We start from the raw sequence: 20,734 nt of genomic DNA, 5'->3' as shown, positions 1-20,734 counted from the left end.
CAGAATCGGCGGCTGAAGACTCCTGCAGTCTTCTAAAGGTAGCGCACAGCACTGCAGCTGTGCGCCATTTTCCTCTCAGCACACTTCACACGCAGTCACTGAGGGTGCAGGGCGCTGGGGGGGGGCGCCCTGGGAGGCAAATGAAAACCTATTAAAAGGCTAAAAATACCTCACATATAGCCCCCAGAGGCTATATGGAGATATTTAACCCCTGCCTGGATTCACAAAATAGCGGGAGACGAGCCCGCCGGAAAAGGGGCGGGGCCTATCTCCTCAGCACACGGCGCCATTTCCTCTCACAGCTCCGCTGGTCAGGACGGCTCCCAGGTCTCTCCCCTGCACTGCACTACAGAAACAGGGTAAAACAGAGAGGGGGGGCAAATTTAATGGCAATATTTTGATATATATAAAGCAGCTATAAGGGAGCACTTATTATAAGGCTATCCCTGTCATATATAGCGCTTTTTTGGTGTGTGCTGGCAGACTCTCCCTCTGTCTCCCCAAAGGGCTAGTGGGTCCTGTCTTCGTGTAGAGCATTCCCTGTGTGTCTGCTGTGTGTCGGTACGTGTGTGTCGACATGTATGAGGACGATATTGGTGTGGAGGCGGAGCAATTGCCAAATATGGGGATGTCACCTCCTAGGGGGTCGACACCAGAATGGATGCCTTTATTTGTGGAATTACGGGATAGCGTCAACTCGCTTAAGCAGACGTTTGACGACATGAGGCGGCCGGACAATCAATTAGTGCCTGTCCAGGCGCCTCAAACACCGTCAGGGGCTGTGAAACGCCCTTTGCCTCAGTCGGTCGACACAGACCCAGACACAGGCACTGATTCCAGTGGTGACGGTGACGAATCAACCGTATTTTCCAGTAGGGCCACACGTTATATGATTTTGGCAATGAAGGAGGCGTTACATTTAGCTGATACTACAGGTACCACTAAACAGGGTATTATGTGGGGTGTGAAAAAACTACCTATAGTTTTTCCTGAATCAGAAGAATTAAATGACGTGTGTGATGAAGCGTGGGTTGCCCCTGATAAAAAGCTGATAATTTCAAAGAAATTATTGGCATTATACCCTTTCCTGCCAGAGGTTAGGGAGCGCTGGGAAACACCTCCTAGGGTGGACAAGGCGCTAACACGCTTATCTAAACAAGTGGCGTTACCCTCTCCTGAGACGGCCGCACTTAAAGATCCATCAGATAGGAGGATGGAAAATATCCAAAAAAGTATATACACACATGCAGGTGTTATACTACGACCAGCTATAGCGACTGCCTGGATGTGCAGTGCTGGGGTAGTTTGGTCAGAGTCCCTGATTGAAAATATTGATACCCTGGACAGGGACAATATTTTACTGTCGTTAGAACAAATAAAGGATGCATTTCTTTATATGCGTGATGCACAGAGGGATATCTGCACACTGGCATCACGGGTAAGTGCTATGTCCATTTCGGCCAGAAGAGCTTTATGGACGCGACAGTGGACAGGCGATGCGGATTCAAAACGGCATATGGAAGTTTTGCCGTATAAAGGGGAGGAGTTATTTGGAGTCTGTCTATCAGATTTGGTGGCCACGGCTACAGCCGGGAAATCCACCTTTCTACCTCAAGTCACTCCCCAACAGAAAAAGGCACCGACTTTTCAACCGCAGCCCTTTCGTTCCTTTAAAAATAAGAGAGCAAAGGGCTATTCATATCTGCCACGAGGCAGAGGTCGAGGGAAGAGACAGCAACAGGCAGCTCCTTCCCAGGAACAGAAGCCCTCCCCGGCTTCTACAAAAGCCTCAGCATGACGCTGGGGCTTCTCAAGCGGACTCGGGGACGGTGGGCGGTCGTCTCAAAAATTACAGCGCGCAGTGGGCTCACTCGCAGGTAGATCCCTGGATCCTGCAGATAATATCTCAGGGGTACAGGTTGGAATTAGAGACAGATCCACCTCGCCGTTTCCTGAAGTCTGCTTTACCAACGTCCCCCTCCGAAAGGGAGACTGTTTTGGAAGCCATTCACAAGCTGTACTCTCAGCAGGTGATAGTCAAGGTACCTCTTCTACAACAAGGGAAGGGGTATTATTCCACTCTATTTGTGGTACCGAAGCCGGATGGCTCGGTAAGGCCTATTCTAAATCTGAAGTCCTTGAACCTGTACATAAAGAAGTTCAAGTTCAAGATGGAGTCACTCAGAGCAGTGATAGCGAACCTGGAAGAAGGGGACTTTATGGTATCCTTGGACATCAAGGATGCGTATCTCCACGTTCCAATTTACCCCTCACACCAGGGGTACCTCAGGTTCGTTGTACAAAACTGTCACTATCAGTTTCAGACGCTGCCGTTTGGTTTGTCCACGGCACCTCGGGTCTTTACAAAGGTAATTGCCGAGATGATGATTCTTCTTCGAAGAAAAGGCGTATTAATTATCCCATACTTGGACGATCTCCTAATAAGGGCAAGGTCCAGAGAACAGCTAGAGATGGGATTAGCACTATCTCAAGAGGTGCTAAAGCAGCACGGATGGATTCTGAATATTCCAAAATCCCAATTAATGCCGACAACTCGTCTGCTGTTCCTAGGGATGATTCTGGACACGGTTCAGAAAAAGGTTTTTCTTCCCGAGGAAAAAGCCAAGGAGTTATCCGACCTGGTCAGGAACCTCCTAAAACCAGGAAAGGTGTCTGTACATCAATGCACAAGAGTCCTGGGAAAAATGGTGGCTTCTTACGAAGCAATTCCATTCGGCAGATTCCATGCAAGAATTTTCCAAAGGGATCTGTTGGACAAATGGTCAGGGTCGCATCTTCAGATGCACCTGCGGATAACCCTGTCTCCAAGGACAAGGGTATCTCTTCTGTGGTGGTTGCAGAGGGCTCATCTATTGGAGGGCCGCAGATTCGGCATACAGGATTGGATCCTGGTGACCACGGACGCCAGCCTGAGAGGCTGGGGAGCAGTCACACAAGGAAGAAACTTCCAGGGAGTGTGGTCGAGCCTGGAAAAGTCTCTTCACATAAACATTCTGGAACTAAGAGCAATCTACAATGCTCTAAGCCAGGCGGAACCTCTGCTTCAAGGAAGACCGGTGTTGATCCAGTCGGACAACATCACGGCAGTCGCCCATGTAAACAGACAGGGCGGCACAAGAAGCAGGAGTGCAATGGCAGAAGCTGCCAGGATCCTTCGCTGGGCGGAGAATCACGTGATAGCACTGTCAGCAGTGTTCATCCCGGGCGTGGACAACTGGGAAGCAGACTTCCTCAGCAGACACGATCTTCACCCGGGAGAGTGGGGACTTCATCCAGAAGTTTTCCACATGCTAATAAACCGTTGGGAAAGACCAATGGTGGACATGATGGCGTCTCGCCTCAACAAAAAACTGGACAGGTATTGCGCCAGGTCAAGAGATCCGCAGGCAATAGCTGTGGACGCGCTGGTAACACCTTGGGTGTACCAGTCGGTGTATGTGTTTCCTCCTCTGCCTCTCATACCAAAGGTATTGAGAATCATACGGCAAAGCGGAGTAAGAACGATACTAGTGGCTCCGGATTGGCCAAGAAGGTCTTGGTACCCGGAACTTCAAGAGATGGTCACGGACGATCCGTGGCCTCTACCTCTGAGAAGGGACCTGCTTCAACAGGGTCCCTGCCTCTTTCAAGACTTACCGCGGCTGCGTTTGACGGCATGGCGGTTGAACGCCAGATCCTAAAAGGAAAAGGCATTCCAGAAGAAGTCATTCCTACCTTGATTAAGGCAAGAAAGGAAGTCACCGCGAAGCATTATCACCGCATTTGGCGGAAATATGTTGCGTGGTGCGAGGATCGGAGTGCTCCGACGGAGGAATTTCAACTGGGTCGTTTCCTACATTTCCTGCAATCAGGATTGTCTATGGGTCTCAAATTGGGATCTATTAAGGTTCAAATTTCGGCCCTGTCAATATTCTTCCAAAAAGAATTGGCCTCAGTCCCTGAGGTCCAGACTTTTGTCAAAGGAGTACTGCATATACAGCCTCCTGTGGTGCCTCCGGTGGCACCGTGGGATCTAAATGTAGTTTTAGATTTCCTCAAATCCCATTGGTTTGAACCACTAAAAAATGTGGATTTGAAATATCTCACATGGAAAGTGACTATGTTACTGGCCCTGGCTTCCGCCAGGAGAGTATCTGAACTGGCGGCTTTATCTTATAAAGGCCCTTATTTAATTTTCCATTCGGATAGGGCAGAGCTGCGGACGCGTCCGCATTTTCTCCCTAAGGTGGTATCAGCGTTTCACCTGAACCAGCCTATTGTAGTGCCTGCGGCTACAAGCGACTTGGAGGACTCCAAGTTGTTGGACGTTGTCAGAGCTTTAAAAATATACATTTCAAGGACGGCTGGAGTCAGAAAATCTGACTCGCTGTTTATACTGTATGCACCCAACAAGTTGGGTGCGCCTGCTTCTAAGCAGTCGATTGCTCGTTGGATTTGTAACACAATTCAACTTGCACATTCTGTGGCAGGCCTGCCACAGCCTAAATCTGTTAAGGCCCATTCCACAAGGAAGGTGGGCTCATCTTGGGCGGCTGCCCGAGGGGTCTCGGCATTACAACTCTGCCGAGCAGCTACGTGGTCAGGGGAGAACACGTTTTGTAAAATTCTACAAATTTGATACCCTGGCAAAAGAGGACCTGGAGTTCTCTCATTCGGTGCTGCAGAGTCATCCGCACTCTCCCGCCCGTTTGGGAGCTTTGGTATAATCCCCATGGTCCTTTCAGGAACCCCAGCATCCACTAGGACGATAGAGAAAATAAGAATTTACTTACCGATAATTCTATTTCTCGGAGTCCGTAGTGGATGCTGGGCGCCCATCCCAAGTGCGGATTATCTGCAATACTTGTACATAGTTATTGTTAACTAATTCGGGTTATTGTTTAGGGAGCCATCTTTCAGAGGCTCCTCTGTTATCATACTGTTAACTGGGTTTAGATCACAAGTTGTACGGTGTGATTGGTGTGGCTGGTATGAGTCTTACCCGGGATTCAAAATCCTCCCTTATTGTGTACGCTCGTCCGGGCACAGTACCTAACTGGAGTCTGGAGGAGGGTCATAGGGGGAGGAGCCAGTGCACACCACCTGATCTGGAAAAGCTTTACTTTTTGTGCCCTGTCTCCTGCGGAGCCGCTATTCCCCATGGTCCTTTCAGGAACCCCAGCATCCACTACGGACTCCGAGAAATAGAATTATCGGTAAGTAAATTCTTATTATTTACCTCAGCCAGTATAAAAAAACCTGGGAAGATCGCGCGCCATTAAGGTGGCGGGGCTTCACTATGAGCAGATCCAGCAGCTCACCAGTGCCATTTTCCCTCTTCAGCTATACACAGGCAGATTGGCAGGGAAGCGCAGCTCCTCCACAAGGACTCCAGAGCATCTCAGCGGTACCAGGGGGTCATAGCAGGGGGGGGGAGCAATACTTGGTGTACTAAGCCCTATTAAGGATACTTGGTTTGCGACTCAGCTAAACTTGTTCTTTAGCTACAGGGGCGCTGTGTGGCTGGCTCCATTATACTCTGTCTCCCTAGAAGGGCTCTCTGTGGGTTAACAGTGCTTTTAACCTATTTCCTTTGTGGGTTCTTAAACATTTACTATGTCAAAGGAGTGTGTATCATGCACAGCAGAGTGTTTTTTCTCAATCTGAGGGATCACTGCAGTGTACTCGGGATAATACACCTTCTCAGGCTAGTGGATCTGAACCAGTATGGTTAGATTCATTAAAAGGGATGATTTCAAATATTTTGAATAAATTATCCCAAAATGAGAATAGATTCAGTGGTCATTCCAGCGTCTCACACCCCTGCCATTTTTCCACAGAAGCGTACTGTGGCCCAAATCATGCAGGCTGATACCAATGATGTATCAGACCCAGAGGAGGGTGAGGTGGACTCGGGAGGAGGGATGCAGCTTTGTCACAGGATATACAGGCCCTGATAGAAGCTATTAGAGATGTCCTGCACATCCCTGATAAGTTATCAGAGGATGAGGAAGAATCTTAATTTAATGTGAAAAAGAAATCCTCAGCTACTTTCCCAGCATATAAGGAATTAATTCCCTATTTGCAGCAACGTCGGTAAATCTTGAAGTTGCAGGTCCCAAAACGGTTACTCACATCCTTCCCGTTTCCTCAGGATGATGGGGGGAAAAAATGGGAAAACCCACCGATAGTTGATGCATCGGTTTCTAGGCTGTCTCGTAACACAGTTTTACCTGCAAAATAGTCAGGTAATCTAATTGACGGGTTAGGTTCCTTGTCCAGGGGGGGGGGGGAGATCATTTTACTCCTACAGCATATACAGGATTCTGCTAACTTTACGTTGAAGGCCATAAATTAAATTGGTTCACTCAATGCACACACAACTGCCATGGCAGTGTCAGCACGCAGGGGCTTGTGGCTACGCCAGTGGTCTGCAGACGTGGATTCCAGGCGTGGGAAGCCTACCTTTCACAGGTGAAGCCCTTTTGGAGATGAACTGGATACGTGGATATCCAAGGCTACGGTGGGTAAGTCTACATACCTTCCTTCCGCAGCTCCCCCGGCTCGAAAATCCTACACTACTCCAACTCTGCAGTCCTTTTGGATAGCGAAGTTTAAAAACAAAACCAAAGGTTCTTCTACGGCCTTCAAAGGCAATAGAGGTAAACCTAGAAAACCAGCAACTGCAGGTTCACAGGAACCCCAGTTCTGCTTCCTCAAAGCCTTCAGCATGACTGGATCGCAGTGCATAGAACACAGGCAGGTGGGAGTCCGTTTAAGATTCTTCAGTCACATATGGGAAATGTCATGCCAGGATCCCTGGGTCAAAGAACTTATAGCCCAGGGCTACAGACTGGAGTTTCAGGAACTCCCACCTCACAGATTCTTCAAATCAGGCTTACCAGCTTCTCAAGAAGCAAGTATAACTTTACAGGAAGCAATTCTAAAACTGGTACAGACTCAGATCTTTGTTCCTGTTCCGCTTCAGCTGCAAAACCAGGGTTATTTTTCCGACCTGTTTGTAATACCGAAACAGGATGGTTCGGTAAGGCCCATTTTAAATCTCAAGTCATTGAACCCGTACTTACTGGTGTTCAAGATGGAGTCTCTGAGAGCTGTGATCTCAGGTCTGGAGGAGGGGGATTTCTCATACGTCCTAGAAGATGCTGGGGATACCATTAGAACCATGGGGTATAGACTGGATCAGCAGGAGACATGGGCACTTTAAGACTTTGAAAGGGTGTGAACTAGCTCCCTCCCCTCTATGCCCCTCCTCCAGACTCCAGTTTTAGAATTGTTCCCAGGGAGACTGGACGCACTAAGAGGAGCTCTACTGAGTTTCTCTGTAAAGACTTTTTGTTTAGGTTTTTTTATTTTCAGGGAGGCTGCTGGCAACAGTCTCCCTGCTTCGTGGGACTTAGGGGAGAGAAGTATGACCCACTTCAAGTGAGTTCAAGGGCTCTGGTTCTGGCTACAGGACACCATTAGCTGAGGGTTTGATCGCTGGGTACGCTCAGATGCTCTCTACCACAGCCTGCCGTCACCCCCTTACATAGCCAGAAGTCACAAGACGGGTGAGTAACCAAAGAAAAGAAGACTTTTCTCTTCAGAGACGGCATTTTCAAGAGGTATCGGGCAGACGCTGCGCGCCAAGCTCCCACTCGCACTGCGGGGGGCGCCCTGGGCAGCTAAAAACGACCTTATTTAACACACTGGCAAGAGGGGACATTAGTGCCGCGGCACTGTCCCATCCCCCGCCAGTATAAACATCTAGAAAGCGGGACAGAAGCGCGCCATTAAGGGGGCGGAGCTTCTCCCTCACGGCGCCATTTCCTCTCCTCAGGCTGCAGAGACGCTGGTCATCCACACACACTGACAAGTACCAGGGGTGTAAAACGGAGGGGGGAGGCATATAATTGGTGCAATGTATATGTGATGAAAGCGCTATAGGTCTGAGGCATTGTATTGCCAATTTTCTGACCCATTTTTCCAGCGCAGGGTGTGATCTGGCAAATCCCCTCTGTCTCTCTCGTACAGACTTTACTGTGGGTCTGTCACCTATATGCCCGGTGTGTCTGTGGGTGTTTGGTGCACGAGTGTCGACATGTCAGGGGCTGAAGGCTCTTCCCAGGAGGAGGCTGTATTGGGGACGCAGACAGCTGCGGGGGTGACCCTGTCAGCACTGCCGGCACCTGATTGGGTAAATGTGTTAAACGCCTTGAATGCTATTGTGGCTCTTATTAGTAAGACCAGGCTTGGGAAAAAATCTGTGGACGATATGTTATTCCAAAGTCAGGTCCTCTCAGGGTCACAAAAATGTACGTTGGCCCAAGTGGCAGACACTGATACTGACATGGACACTGATTCTAGTGTCGACTATAGCGATTCCAGGTTAGACCCAAAATTGGCAAAGAGCATTCAGTACATGATTGTGGTGATTAAAGAGGCATTAAATATCACTGAGGACCCGGCTGTCCCTGATAAAAGGGTATGTATAAAGAAAGGAAACCTGAGATAACGTTTCCTCCCTCTCATGAACTGAACACGCTTTTTTGGAAAAAGTTTGGGAAGGTCCTAACAGGAAGTTTCACATTCCCAAAAGAATTTTGGCAGCTTATCCGTTTCCCTCGACGGATAGGAAAAAGTGGGAGTCACCCCCCACTGTGGACAAGGCCTTGTCTAGGTTGTCTAAAAAGGTGGCTCTCCTGTCACCTGACACAGCGGCCCTGAAAGATCCTGCGGATCGTAAACAGGAAACTACATTGAAGTCCATTTATGTGACCACGGGTACACTACTCCGACCTGTCATTGTGTCTGCGTGGGTAAGTAGTGCTATTGAAAAGTGGGCAGATAACTTGTCATCTGATATACATAACCTAGATAGGGATAGCATCCTCTTGACGCTGGGTTATATCAAGGACGCTGCAGCATACCTTAAGGAAGCTGCGAGAGATATTGGTCTTTTGGGATCAAAAGCCAATGCCATGGCTGTTTCAGCTAGGCGTGCGTTGTGGATTCACCAATGGAATGCTGATGCTGACTCCAAGAAACGTATGGAATCTCTACCATATATAGGTAAGGCCTTATTTGGTGACAGCCTTGATGATTTGGTATCTACGGTTACCACGGGTAAGTCATAATTTTTACCTTATGTTCCTCCACAACAAAAGAAAACGCAACATTATCAGATGCAGTCCTTTTGGCCCAATAAATATAGAAAGGGCCGGGGTTCTTCCTTCCTTGCTACTAGAGGAAGAGGTAAATGTTCTCCTGCCTTGTCAGGCTCCCAGGAGCAGAAGTCCTCCCAGGCTTATGCCAATTCCACTGCATGACGTTGGGGTTCCTATGTGGGAGTCCGCACCGGTGGGGGCCCGTCTAAAACTCTTCAGTCAGTGTTGGGTTCGTTCAAACCTGGACCCTTGGATTTTACAAATAGTATCCCAAGGGTATCGTCAAGGTTCCCCAGTCGCAAAAGGGGGAAGCTTTTTTGTGGTCCCGAAGCCGGTCGGCTCGGTCAAACCAATCCGAAACCTGAAATCTCTGAATTTCTACCTAAGGAGATTCAAATTCAAGATGGAGTCTCTCCGAGCAGTGATCTCCAGTCTCGAGGAAGGGAATTTCATGGTGTCGGTGGACATAAAAGATGCCTACTTACATGTTCCCATTTATCCTCCGCATCAGGCTTACCTGAGATCTGCAATTCAGGATTGTCATTACCAATTTCAAACGTTGCCGTTTGGTCTATCCACGGCTCCGAGGATTTTTACCAAAGTGATGGCGGAGATGATGGTTCTCCAGCGCAAGCAAGAAGCCACAATTATCCCATACTTGGACGAACTCCTGATAAAGGCGAGATCCAGGGACCAGTTGGTCCAAAACGTTGCAATCTCCATGTCAGTTCTTCAACAACATGGTTGGCTCCTAAACTTGCCAAAATCATAGTTGATACTGACGACGCGGCTGCCATTTTTGGGAATGATATTGGACACAGACCTACAGGGAGTCTTTCTACCTGTGGAAAAGGCGCTGGAACTTCAGAGTCTGGTCAAACAAATTCTGAAACCAGCAAGAGTGTCAATCCATCAATGCTTTCGTTTGCTGGGGAAGATGGTTGCGGCCTACGAGGCCATTCAGTTTGGCAGGTTCCATGCCAGTGTTCCAGTGGGACCTGTTGGACAAGTGTTCCGGGTCCCATCTACACATGCACCAGAGGATAATCCTGTCGTCCAAGGCCAGCATATCACTCCTGTGGTGGCTGCACAGCTCTCATCTCCTAGAGGGGCGCAGGTTCGGGATACAGGACTGGATCCTGCTGACCACGGATGCAAGCCTCCGAGGCTGGGGGGCAGTCACAATGGGAGAAAGCTTTGAAGGAAAAAGGTCAAGCCAGGAATCTTGTCTCCACATAAATGTTCTGGAGTTAAGGGCCATTTACAACGGCCTCCTACAAGCGGAACATCTTCTTTGAGATCTGCCTGTACTGATCCAGTCGGACAATGTAACTGCAGTAGCGTACATAAACCGTCAGGGCGGAACGAAAAGCAGAGCGGCAATGGCAGAAGCCACAAGAATTTTCCGCTGGGCGGAAAAACATACAAGCGCTCTGTCAGCGATATTCATTCCAGGAGTGGACAACTGGGAAGCAGACTTCCTCAGCAGACACGATCTCCATCCAGGAGAGTGGGGCCTCCACCAAGAAGTCTTCGCAGAGGTGACAAGTCGTTGGGGAGTTCCTCAAGTAGACATGATGGCATCTCGTCTCAACAAGAAGCTTCAGAGATATTGTTCCAGGTCAAGGGACCCTCAAGCAATAGCAGTGGATGCACTGGTGACACCGTGGGTGTTTCAGTCGGTGTATGTATTCCCTCCACTTCCTCTAATTCCGTAAGTTCTAAAGATCATAAGAAGAACAAAGATCCAGGCGATCGTCATTGTCCCAGACTGGCAAAGGAGGGCCTGGTATCCAGATCTTCAGGAATTACTCATAGGAGATCCCTGGCCTCTTCCTCTGCGAGAGGACCTGTTACGACAGGGGCCGTGCGTGTATCAGGACTTACCGCGGCTGCGTTTGACGGCATGGCGGTTGAACGCAAAATCCTAGCCAGTAAGGGTATTCCCAGTGAAGTCATTCCCACACTTATTCAGGCCAGAAAAGGGGTAACTGCTAAACATTACCACCGTATTTGGAGAAAATATGTCTCTTGGTGTGAAGCCAAGGGAGCTCCTATGGAAGAGTTTCGCCTAGGGCATTTTCTCCATTTTCTACAAGCAGGTGTGGATGCGGGCCTAAAATTGGGCTCAATCAAGGTTCAGATTTCAGCCTTATCAATTTTCTTTCAGAAACAATTGGCCTCCCTTACAGAAGTTCAGACCTTCGTGAAAGGAGTGTTACACTTCCGGGATCCGGATTGAAAGTCGACAGTAGCTAGGTCGACAATGTCTAGGTCGACCACTATTGGTCGACAGGGTGTCTAGGTCGACAGGGTCTTTAGGTCGACATGTTCTAGGTCAAAAGGTCGACTAGTTTTTCACAATATTTTTTTGAACCTTTTCATACTTAACGATCCACGTGGACTACGATTGGAACGATAATCTGTGCCGAGCGAAGGCACCATGCCCGAAGCATGGCGAGCGAAGCGGTGCACTAATTGGGGTTCCCGGTCACTCTACGAAGAAAACGACACCAAAATAACATTAAAAACTCATGTCGACCTTTTGACCTGTCGACCTAGAACATGTCGACCTAAAGACCCTGTCGACCAATAGTGATCAACCTAGACATTGTCGATCTAGTTACTGTCGACTTTCAATACCACACCCTACACTTCCAACCTCCATTTGTGCCTCCTGTGGCACCATGGGACCTTAATGTGGTATTGCAGTTCCTTCATTCACGTTGGTTTGAACCTTTGCGGAAGGTGGAGTTAAAATTCCTCACTTGGAAAGTGGTCATCCTATTGGCCTTGGCATCTGCAAGGCGGGTGTCTTAGTTAGCAGCCTTATCTCACAAGAGCCCTTATTTGAACTTCCATGAAGATAGAGCTGAATTGAGGACACGTCAGCAATTTTTACAGAAGGTGGTTTCCTCTTTCCACATAAACCAACCTATTGTGGTGCCTGTGGCTACTGACTCCTTTTCGCTGAGTCAAAATCTCTGGATGTGATCAGAGCTTTGAAGATTTGTCGCCAGAACGGCTCAAATTAGGAAAACAGAGGCTCTGTTTGTCCTGTATGCTCCCAACAAGGTTGGGTGTCCTGCTTCCAAGCAGACCATTGCACGCTGGATCTGTAACACGATTCAGCACGCTCATTCCACAGCTGGATTTCAATTACCGGAATCCAGTGAAGGCCCGTTCCACTAGGAAGGTGGGCTCATCCTGGGCGGCTGCCCGGGGGATCTCGGCATTGCAATTTTGCCGAGCAGCTACTTTGGCGGGGTCAAACACTTTTGCAAAGTTCTACAAGTTTGACACCTTGGCCGATGAAGACCTTAAGTTCGGTCAATCGGTGCTGCAGAGTCGTCCGCACTCTCCCGCCCGTTCTAGAGCTTTCGTATAACCCCATGGTTCTAATGGTGTCCCCAGCATCCTCTAGGACGTATGAGAAAATAGGATTTTAATACCTACCAGTAAATCCTTTTCTCTTAGTCCGTAGAGGATGGTGGGCGCCCGTCCCGGTGCGTTACTGTATCTACAGTTAATAGTTATGGTTACACATATGTTGTGTTACGTTATTGTCAGCCTGTTGCTGACATTGTTCATGACGTTGGCCTGTGTTCTGTTGAATGCCATGTTCTGCGGCATGGTTAAGGTGTGAGCTGGTATGAATCTCGCCTTCGTTTAACAATAAATCCTTTCCTCGAAATGTCTGTCTCCCTGGACACAGTTCCTATAACTGGAGTCTGGAGGAGGGGCATAGAGGGAGGAGCCAGTTCACACCCTTTTATAGTCTTAGTGGCCATTTCTCCTGCGGATCCCGTCTCTACACCGGTGTTCTAATGGTGTCTCCAGCATCCTCTACGGACTAAGAGAAAAGGATTTACCGGTAGGTATTAAAATCCTATTTTCTTGGTGTCTCTGGTTATCAAGGATGCATACCTTCATATTCCGATTTGGCCGCCTCATCAGGCTTATCTAAGGTTTGCCTTACAGGACTGTCACTACCAGTTCCAGGCCCTGCCATTTGGCCTCTCTACGGCACAGAGGGTGTTCACCAAGGTAATGGCAGAGATGATGTTTCTCCTCCGCAAGCAAGGAATGACCATAATTCCGTACCTGGACGATCTGCTGATAAAAGCACCATCCAGGGAGAGGTTGTTAGACAATATTGCCCGCTCAACCCGACTACTCCAGGATCACGGGTGGATTCTGAACCTACCAAAATCTCATCTGGAACCAACATGGAGGCTTCCGTTCTTGGGGATGATACTGGAAACGGAGGCACAGAAGGTATTCCTTCCGTTGGAAAAGTCATTGGTGATCCAGTCGATGGTGCGGGATGTTCTGAAACCAACCTGGATATCTATGCATTCGCCTTCTGGTAAAGATGGTAGCCGCCTACGAGGCGCTACAGTATGGAAGGTTCCATGCAAGGCCCTTCCAACTGGATCTGTATGACAAGTGGTCTGGATTGCATCTACACATGCACCAGAGGGTCCGTCTATCTCCAAAAGCCAGGATTTCTCTTCTGTGGTGGCTTCAGACTTCTCACCTGTCCGAGGGCCGAAGGTTCAGGATTAAAAATTGGATTCTGCTAACCAAAGACTCAAGCCTCAGAGGTTGGGAACCGTTCCAAGAAAAATGGTCAAGTCAGGAAGCCATTCTTCCGATCAACATTCTTGGACCAAGGGCCATATATACAACGCCCTTCGATAGGCATCGCATCTTCAATATCAAGCCATTCAAGTTCAGTCGGACAATGTGACGGCAGTAACGTACATAAACCGACTGTTACGTTCTCTGTACTTGGAACCCAAGAGATAGGGTGGCAGCAGAAGAGTTCCATGTACAGATGCGTGAAGCTGCGACAGAATTGGGGTACGCAGCAATACCTAACTGGGAAACCCTGACTCTGTTGTCCCTCCCTAGTGGTCGGCTAACGCCTGCGAGACTATGGTTTCTTGGGCTCACGTCAGCCACGTTTGAACGGGCGGATTAGGTCTGCCCAAACTCCGATGCCCCCCGGTCTTAGTTGGTGACGAGGCGTTAACCGAGACAGAGAGAGATCAAGGGGAAAACTAACTAAGACAGACACAAAAGCAAAAGGGATAACCACAGAAAATAATAAACTTAATTTATGTGCGGCCGCCAAGAAAAACCGTAACCAAAGTAACGCTGCCCAAATGCCAAATACGAATCCGTTGTAGTTCGGCAAGGACAACAGTGGCGGAACCTCCGCAGAAAACACATCGGCAAGATGATTAGAATAATACGGCTTCAACCGCAAGGTGCGGCAGAGCCGCTACTCACGACACCAAGGAAGGTGCGCGCAGGAAACGACCAGAACCCCTAGGCTTCGGACACCAGACCACTCCACTGGAAGACAAACTCGAAGGACAACAGGAAACGATCCCTCAAACCGTGGAAACTGGACACGGGACACTGGAGTACACAAGCTGGATGCAGGAACACACCAGAAGCAGGAAGACGGGCTCCACTGGAAGCTGACGACAGGGTGCAGGAACAAGCTTGCAGGAAGCTAACAAAGAAATGAAACATACAGGTATCATAACAAACTTCTATCACCAGCGCTGGACTGCAGGGCTAGCTGGGTAATAAGGGAATCAGAATGGCTGGAGGCCAGGCACAAAGTAATGGCCAAAATACTGGCAGGTGAGGTTACACAGACCAGAGCCAGACTGCAGTACACACTCACCACATAATTACCAAATATCTGACAAGTGAGGCTTAACACATAGAAAACAGGCTTCAGTTACAGACTCTCCACCGTCTGGAAACAAGAGTCTTCTAAACAAGTACAAGAGAAATCCTGGCATGCAAACAGAACTATAACATAAAATTCATGAACTGAAGGCAAACAGGAATGAACCACTGCTTGTGGTTCATAACACCGACAAGGCGGAATGCAGAGCAGAGCAGCAATGTCGGAGGTAATGAGGATTCTCCTGTGGGCAGAAAGACACGCTGTGGTGTTGTCCGCGATCTTCATTCCGGGAGTAGACAACTGGGAAGCAGACTTCCTCAGCAGACACTACCTCCGCCCAGGAGAGTGGGGGCCTTTACCAGGGGGTGTTCAGGTGCGTGACACGTCTGTGGGGAATTCCACAAATCAACATGGCTTCTCATCTCAACAAGAAGCTCAAGCGGTATTGTTCCAGGTTGAGGTACCCACAAGTGGTGGTGGCGGTGGACGCTCTGGTGACTCCATGGGTCTACAAGATGGTGTACGTGTTTCCACCACTCCTATTGATCCCAAAGATACTAAAAAGAATAAAAAAATAAAAGGTTAGAGCAATTCTCATTGCTCCGGACTGGCCAAGAAGGTCCTGGTATGCAGATCTGCTGGAGATGCTCCTAGAGGACCCATGGCCTCTACCTCTTCGTTAGGACCTTCTCTAACAGGGGCCGTTCCTCTATCAAGACTTACCATGGCTACGTTTGACAGCATGGATGTTGTAGCGTCAAATTCTAGCCCTTAAAGGGCTATCCCGGATAAGGTTATTCCAACCCTGATCCAAGCCAGAAAGGGGTTAACGTCTAAACATTACCACCATATATGGAAAAAAATACGTCTCTTGGTGTGAGAACAGGAAATTTCCTGCAGTGGAGTTTCATCTGGGACGTTTTCTCGTTTCTCTGCAGTCAGGTGTGGATGTGGGCCTACGTTTGGGATGTGGGCCTCCATAAACGTCCAGTTTTCGGCCTTATCCATTTTCTTCCAGAAATAATTGGCTTCTCTCCTTGAGGTTGACCTTTTTGGAGGGTGTTCTGCACATACAACCGCCCTTTGTGCCTCCTACGGCACCTTGGGATCTCAAAGTGGTGTTGCAGTTCGTGCAGTCTGAATGGTTTGAGCCTTTACAGGACGTAGACATCAAGGGGGTCATTCCGAGTTGTTCGCTCGGTAAAAATCTTCGCATCGCAGCGATTTTCCGCTTAATGCGCATGCGCAATGTCCGCACTGCGACTGCGCCAAGTAAATTTGCTATGCAGTTAGGAATTTTACTCACGGCATTTTCATCGTTCTGGCGATAGTAATGTGATTGACAGGAAATGGGTGTTACTGGGCGGAAACAGGCCGTTTTATGGGCGTGTGGGAAAAAACGCTACCGTTTCCGGAAAAAACGCAGGAGTGGCCGGAGAAACGGGGGAGTGTCTGGGCGAACGCTGGGTGTGTTTGTGACGTCAAACCAGGAACGACAAGCACTGAAATGATCGCAGATGCCGAGTAAGTCTGGAGCTACTCAGAAACTGCTACGAGGTGTGTAATCGCAATATTGCGAATACATCGTTCGCAATTTTAAGATGCTAAGATTCACTCCCAGTAGGTGGCGGCTTAGCGTGAGCAAATCTGCTAAAATCCGCTTGCGAGCGAACAACTCGGAATGACCCCCCAAGTTTCTTATGTGGAAGGCAGACGCTGTTGGCATTGGCTTTTGCGAGGCATGTGTCTGAGCTGGGGGCGTTGTCTCACAAGAGCCCCTATTTGATTTTTCATGAAGATAGGGCTGAACTCAGAACTCAGAAGGTTTATGTGAAGTGGACAGCTCATCACAGAAAATCTGACTTGCTGTTTATTCTCTATGATCCCAATAAAATTGGGTGTCCTGCTTCAAAGCAGACCATTGCACGCTGGTTCAGGCTTACTGTCCAGCATGCTTATTCCACGGCAGGATTGCGGTGTCCAAAATCTGTACAGGCCCACTCTACTAGGTCGGTGGGTTCTTCCTGGGCTGCTGCCTGGGGTGTCTCGGCTTTACCGCTCTGCAGAGCAGCTACTTGGTCAGATTCAAATACGTTTGCTAAGTTCTACGAGTTTGATACTTTGGCCTGTGAGGTCAATCAGTTCTGCAGGAACCTCAGCACTCTTTCACCCGGTTTTGGGATCTTTGGTACATCTCCATGGTACTAATGTGGATCCCAGTATCCTCTAGGACGTAAGAGAAAATAGGATTTTAATTACTTACCGGTAAATCCTTTTATCGTAGTCCGTAGGGGATACTGGGCGCCCGCCCCGTGCTTCGTTTCTTCCTGCACGGTTACTTGGTTAAGTAATGTTGGTTCAGCTGTTGCTGTTCCTGGTTTTGTGTTTGGTTAGCTTGGCATTCCTGTAGTTTGTGTGTGCTGGTTCGGAATCTCACCACTATCCTTTTTATATTTTTCTCTCAAAGTATGTTCGTCTCCTCGGGCACAGTTTGCTAGACTGAGTCTGGTAGGAGGGGCATAGAGGGAGGAGCCAGCCCACACTATTGATTTCTTAAAGTGCCCATGGCTCCTAGTGGTCCCATCTTTACCCCATAGTACTAATGTGGACCCCAGTATCCTCTACGGACTACAAGAAAGGGATTTACCGGTAGGTAATTAAAGTCCTCTCTTTTTTTTTTTTTTTTTTTTTGCGCGCTTTAAACATTGTCCCAGAAATGAGGGCTTTATGATTTATTTTATGAGCAATTAGTCTTGCCACTGCCAAGTGTCTTTTTCTTATGCTCTTCCTGATAATTACTGCTGTTAACACCTTTACACCTTATCCTGTCAGGTTACATGGAGCTATTCTGGCTGGCTGAAGCAAGACTCCAGTGATAAGAAAGCCTGGAAGTTCTCCAAAGTGGAGTCCTTGGTGGTGGATGAAGGCAGTTTGGTGTCTGTTCGTATACTCAGCGCTGTCTTGAAATTGCTATATAAACATGCCAGACTCTCTAAACTAGTTATTCTAGGTATGTGCTACATTTCTAGATTACCTTGACACAGAGACCCCCCTTTCCTAAGTAGCATTGAATGTTCATAAAATGAGGATACTGATTCATCAGGTTAGTGTCTGCTACTGGGGGAATGCCCTGGTTGGAAATTGTATTTTTATCTATACATACATGGTCAACTTTGGTGTTAACGCATAGTTTGCCTTTCCTCTTGCTACACCTTACTCTGGGCTAGGTTTATAGTTTATTCTGCCCACTTTACCTCCTCTTTTAGGTATGGTATTGGTGTAGGTCAGACGTGTCAAACTCTCTACCCGAGCCCACAACTCATACTTCTGTGGACTGAGTTTACTTTTTAAACAATGTATTGTGTCCCACCACCACTGGATGACTTAATGTTGGCCCTTCTGCCGTTGGCAGCATTCACCATTCTGCACATGCGTGAGAAGATAGTGATATAGATGGGAAAATGTCCACGGGGGTAGCTGCTGCGCATGCCCAGCTGCAATTAAAAAGCTTTGCTGCATACCGCCTGCTCAGTGCCATTATCACTGAAGCTTTCACACCAAGTATGTGCATGTGCCCGACTGCCCTGTGTACACAGCTGCCCTAATTGCAGGAGGATTCTCCTGGAATCTGGATAGATAATCTCTCAACGAAGAAGGTAAATTGGAAGGGACTGGCACAGAGGGCATGTGTCTGGAGGGGACACAGGGAGTAAGAGTGAATACCAGGGGGCATGTGGCTGGACTGAGGGATAGAGGGGGGCTGGAAGTGACACATTTTACTACCTCACACAGATCGTATTATACAGGAGAGGGGACCGCACAGTGATATGAGGGGGTATAACACCGCTCCCAGCTAACACTGATATGTGGTATTAATAAATAGGGTTGAGGGACTGCATCGTGATATGAGGGGGAATAACACAGCTCCCAGCTCACACTATTAAAGTTGTTTTCTTCCCGATACTTGGCATTTCTTTGATTATACTTTTATTGTTTTTTTCTAAGTAACCTTTCAAAATTGCATATAAGAATTTTTCTTTTTCTTGCGGCCCGCAGAAGACTTGGGGGTATATTCAATACCTGTTGGTAACTGCCATCGTGTTGGAAAGACGGCAGTTTTTCAATGCACGGGGCAGATAAGCCCTGTATGTCAGTTCCTGCCCCAAACACCACCCGCGAATAGCTCCCTGCCTGTGTGACATCATCCAACCGCCGCTGCCCGCCCCAGCAGCTGTCTGGAAACGCCTGCGATGTCCGTACCGTGCCCCATCAACAGCGTTCTAATGCCGTTGGCACGCCCCCTCCCGCGACTGCCTCTGCCTTTCAATCGGGCAAAGGCGATCGCAGCCCTGAGATGCACACTCCCCAAGACTTCTGACTGCGATCGCTGCCAGTCTGAATTAGGCCCTTTATGCAGTTCTTTCATGTGATTTTTATATGATTATTTGTCACTATATGGACAAAAGTATTTGGCCACACCTGTTATAGAGCTCAGGTGTTTCAATCAGACCACAGGTGTCTAAAATCAAGCACCTAGCCATGCAATCTCTGCAATCTGGTGTCTGGATTCTGACCACCAGGATGACGGGCGCCGGTCTAACGATACCAACCCAATTTGGCAAGTCTGGTTTTGGCGGATGCAGAGAGAATGTTACCTGCCTGACTGGATTGTGCCAACTGTGAAGTCTGGTGAAGGAGGGATAATGGTATGGGGGTGTTTTTAAGGGTTTGGGCTAGGCCACTTCTCTACATTGAAGGGCATTCTTAATGCTTCAGCATACCAAGACATTTTAGACAATGCTTTGCTTCCACTTTGCGGCAACAGTTTGGGGAAGGCCCTTTTTCTATTCCAACATGACTGTGCCCCCGGTGCACAAAGCAAGGACAATAAAGGTATTACTTGAGTTGGGTGTGGAAGAACTTAACTGGCGTGCACAGATCCCTGACCTCCACTCCATCGAGCACCTTTGGAATGAACTGGAATGGAGATTGCGAGCCAGGTTACTCATCCAACATCCATGCCTGTCCTCATAAATGTCCTACAGAGTGAATGGGCACAAATTCCCACAAACGCTACAAAATCTTGTGGAAAGCCTTCCAAGAAGAACGTAAGCTGTTATAGTTGTAAAAGGGAGACCAACTCCATATTAAAGTGTATCTATATTTGAATACAATGTAATTACAGTCCCTGTTGGTGTAATGACATTTCAGTTGTCTGAATATTTGTAGTGTATATCCTATTGATTTGTGGGGGTGGGGGGGGTTTGTTTGTTTTTTGTGGGTTTTTAAGTTATATAGATATATTTCTCATACGTCCTAGAGGATGCTGGGGACTCCAAGAGGACCATGGGGTATAGACGGGATCCGCAGGAGACATGGGCAAACTATAAGACTTTGAATGGGTGTGAACTGGCTCCTCCCTCTATGCCCCTCCTCCAGACCTCAGTTAGATTCTGTGCCCAGAGAAACTGGACACACACTAGGGGAGCTCTCCTGAGTTTCTCTGAATAGACTTTGTTAGGTTTATTATTTTCAGGGAGACCTGCTGGCTACAGGCTCCTTGCTTTGTGGGAGTGAGGGGAGAGAAGCAGATCTACTTCTTCTGAGTTCAAGGACACTGCTTCTTAGGCTACTGGACACCATTAGCTCCAGAGGGTTCGATCACTTGGTGCACCTAGCTGCTTGTTCCCAGAGCCTCGCCGTCAGCCCCCTCACAGAGCCAGAAGAAAGAAGCCGGGTGAGTAAAGGAAGAACAGAAGACTTCAGTGACGGCAGAAGACTTCAGAGTCTGAGGTACCGCGCTGCGGTCGTGCTGCGCGCCATTGCTCCCACACACAAGCAGCACTACAAG

The 20,734-nt window shown here is 48.4% G+C and overlaps 1 protein-coding gene across 1 annotated transcript in view; it reads left to right on the top strand.

Annotated features, from left to right (window-relative positions):
- The window catches only part of HELB (DNA helicase B), a 206,837-nt gene that overhangs the window by 63,379 nt on the left and 122,724 nt on the right, over window positions 1-20,734 (top strand). The window contains exon 5 of the mRNA XM_063927539.1: window positions 17,716-17,893. Within this exon, the coding sequence (XP_063783609.1) occupies window positions 17,716-17,893 (178 nt within the window). The remainder of the gene's footprint in view (window positions 1-17,715; window positions 17,894-20,734) is intronic.

This window comes from Pseudophryne corroboree, chromosome 6 (genome assembly GCF_028390025.1).
Source record: "Pseudophryne corroboree isolate aPseCor3 chromosome 6, aPseCor3.hap2, whole genome shotgun sequence".
Lineage (NCBI taxonomy): Eukaryota > Metazoa > Chordata > Amphibia > Anura > Myobatrachidae > Pseudophryne > Pseudophryne corroboree.
The sequence above is the reverse complement of the archived record's forward strand: the minus strand, read 5'-3'. Positions and strand labels throughout refer to the sequence as shown.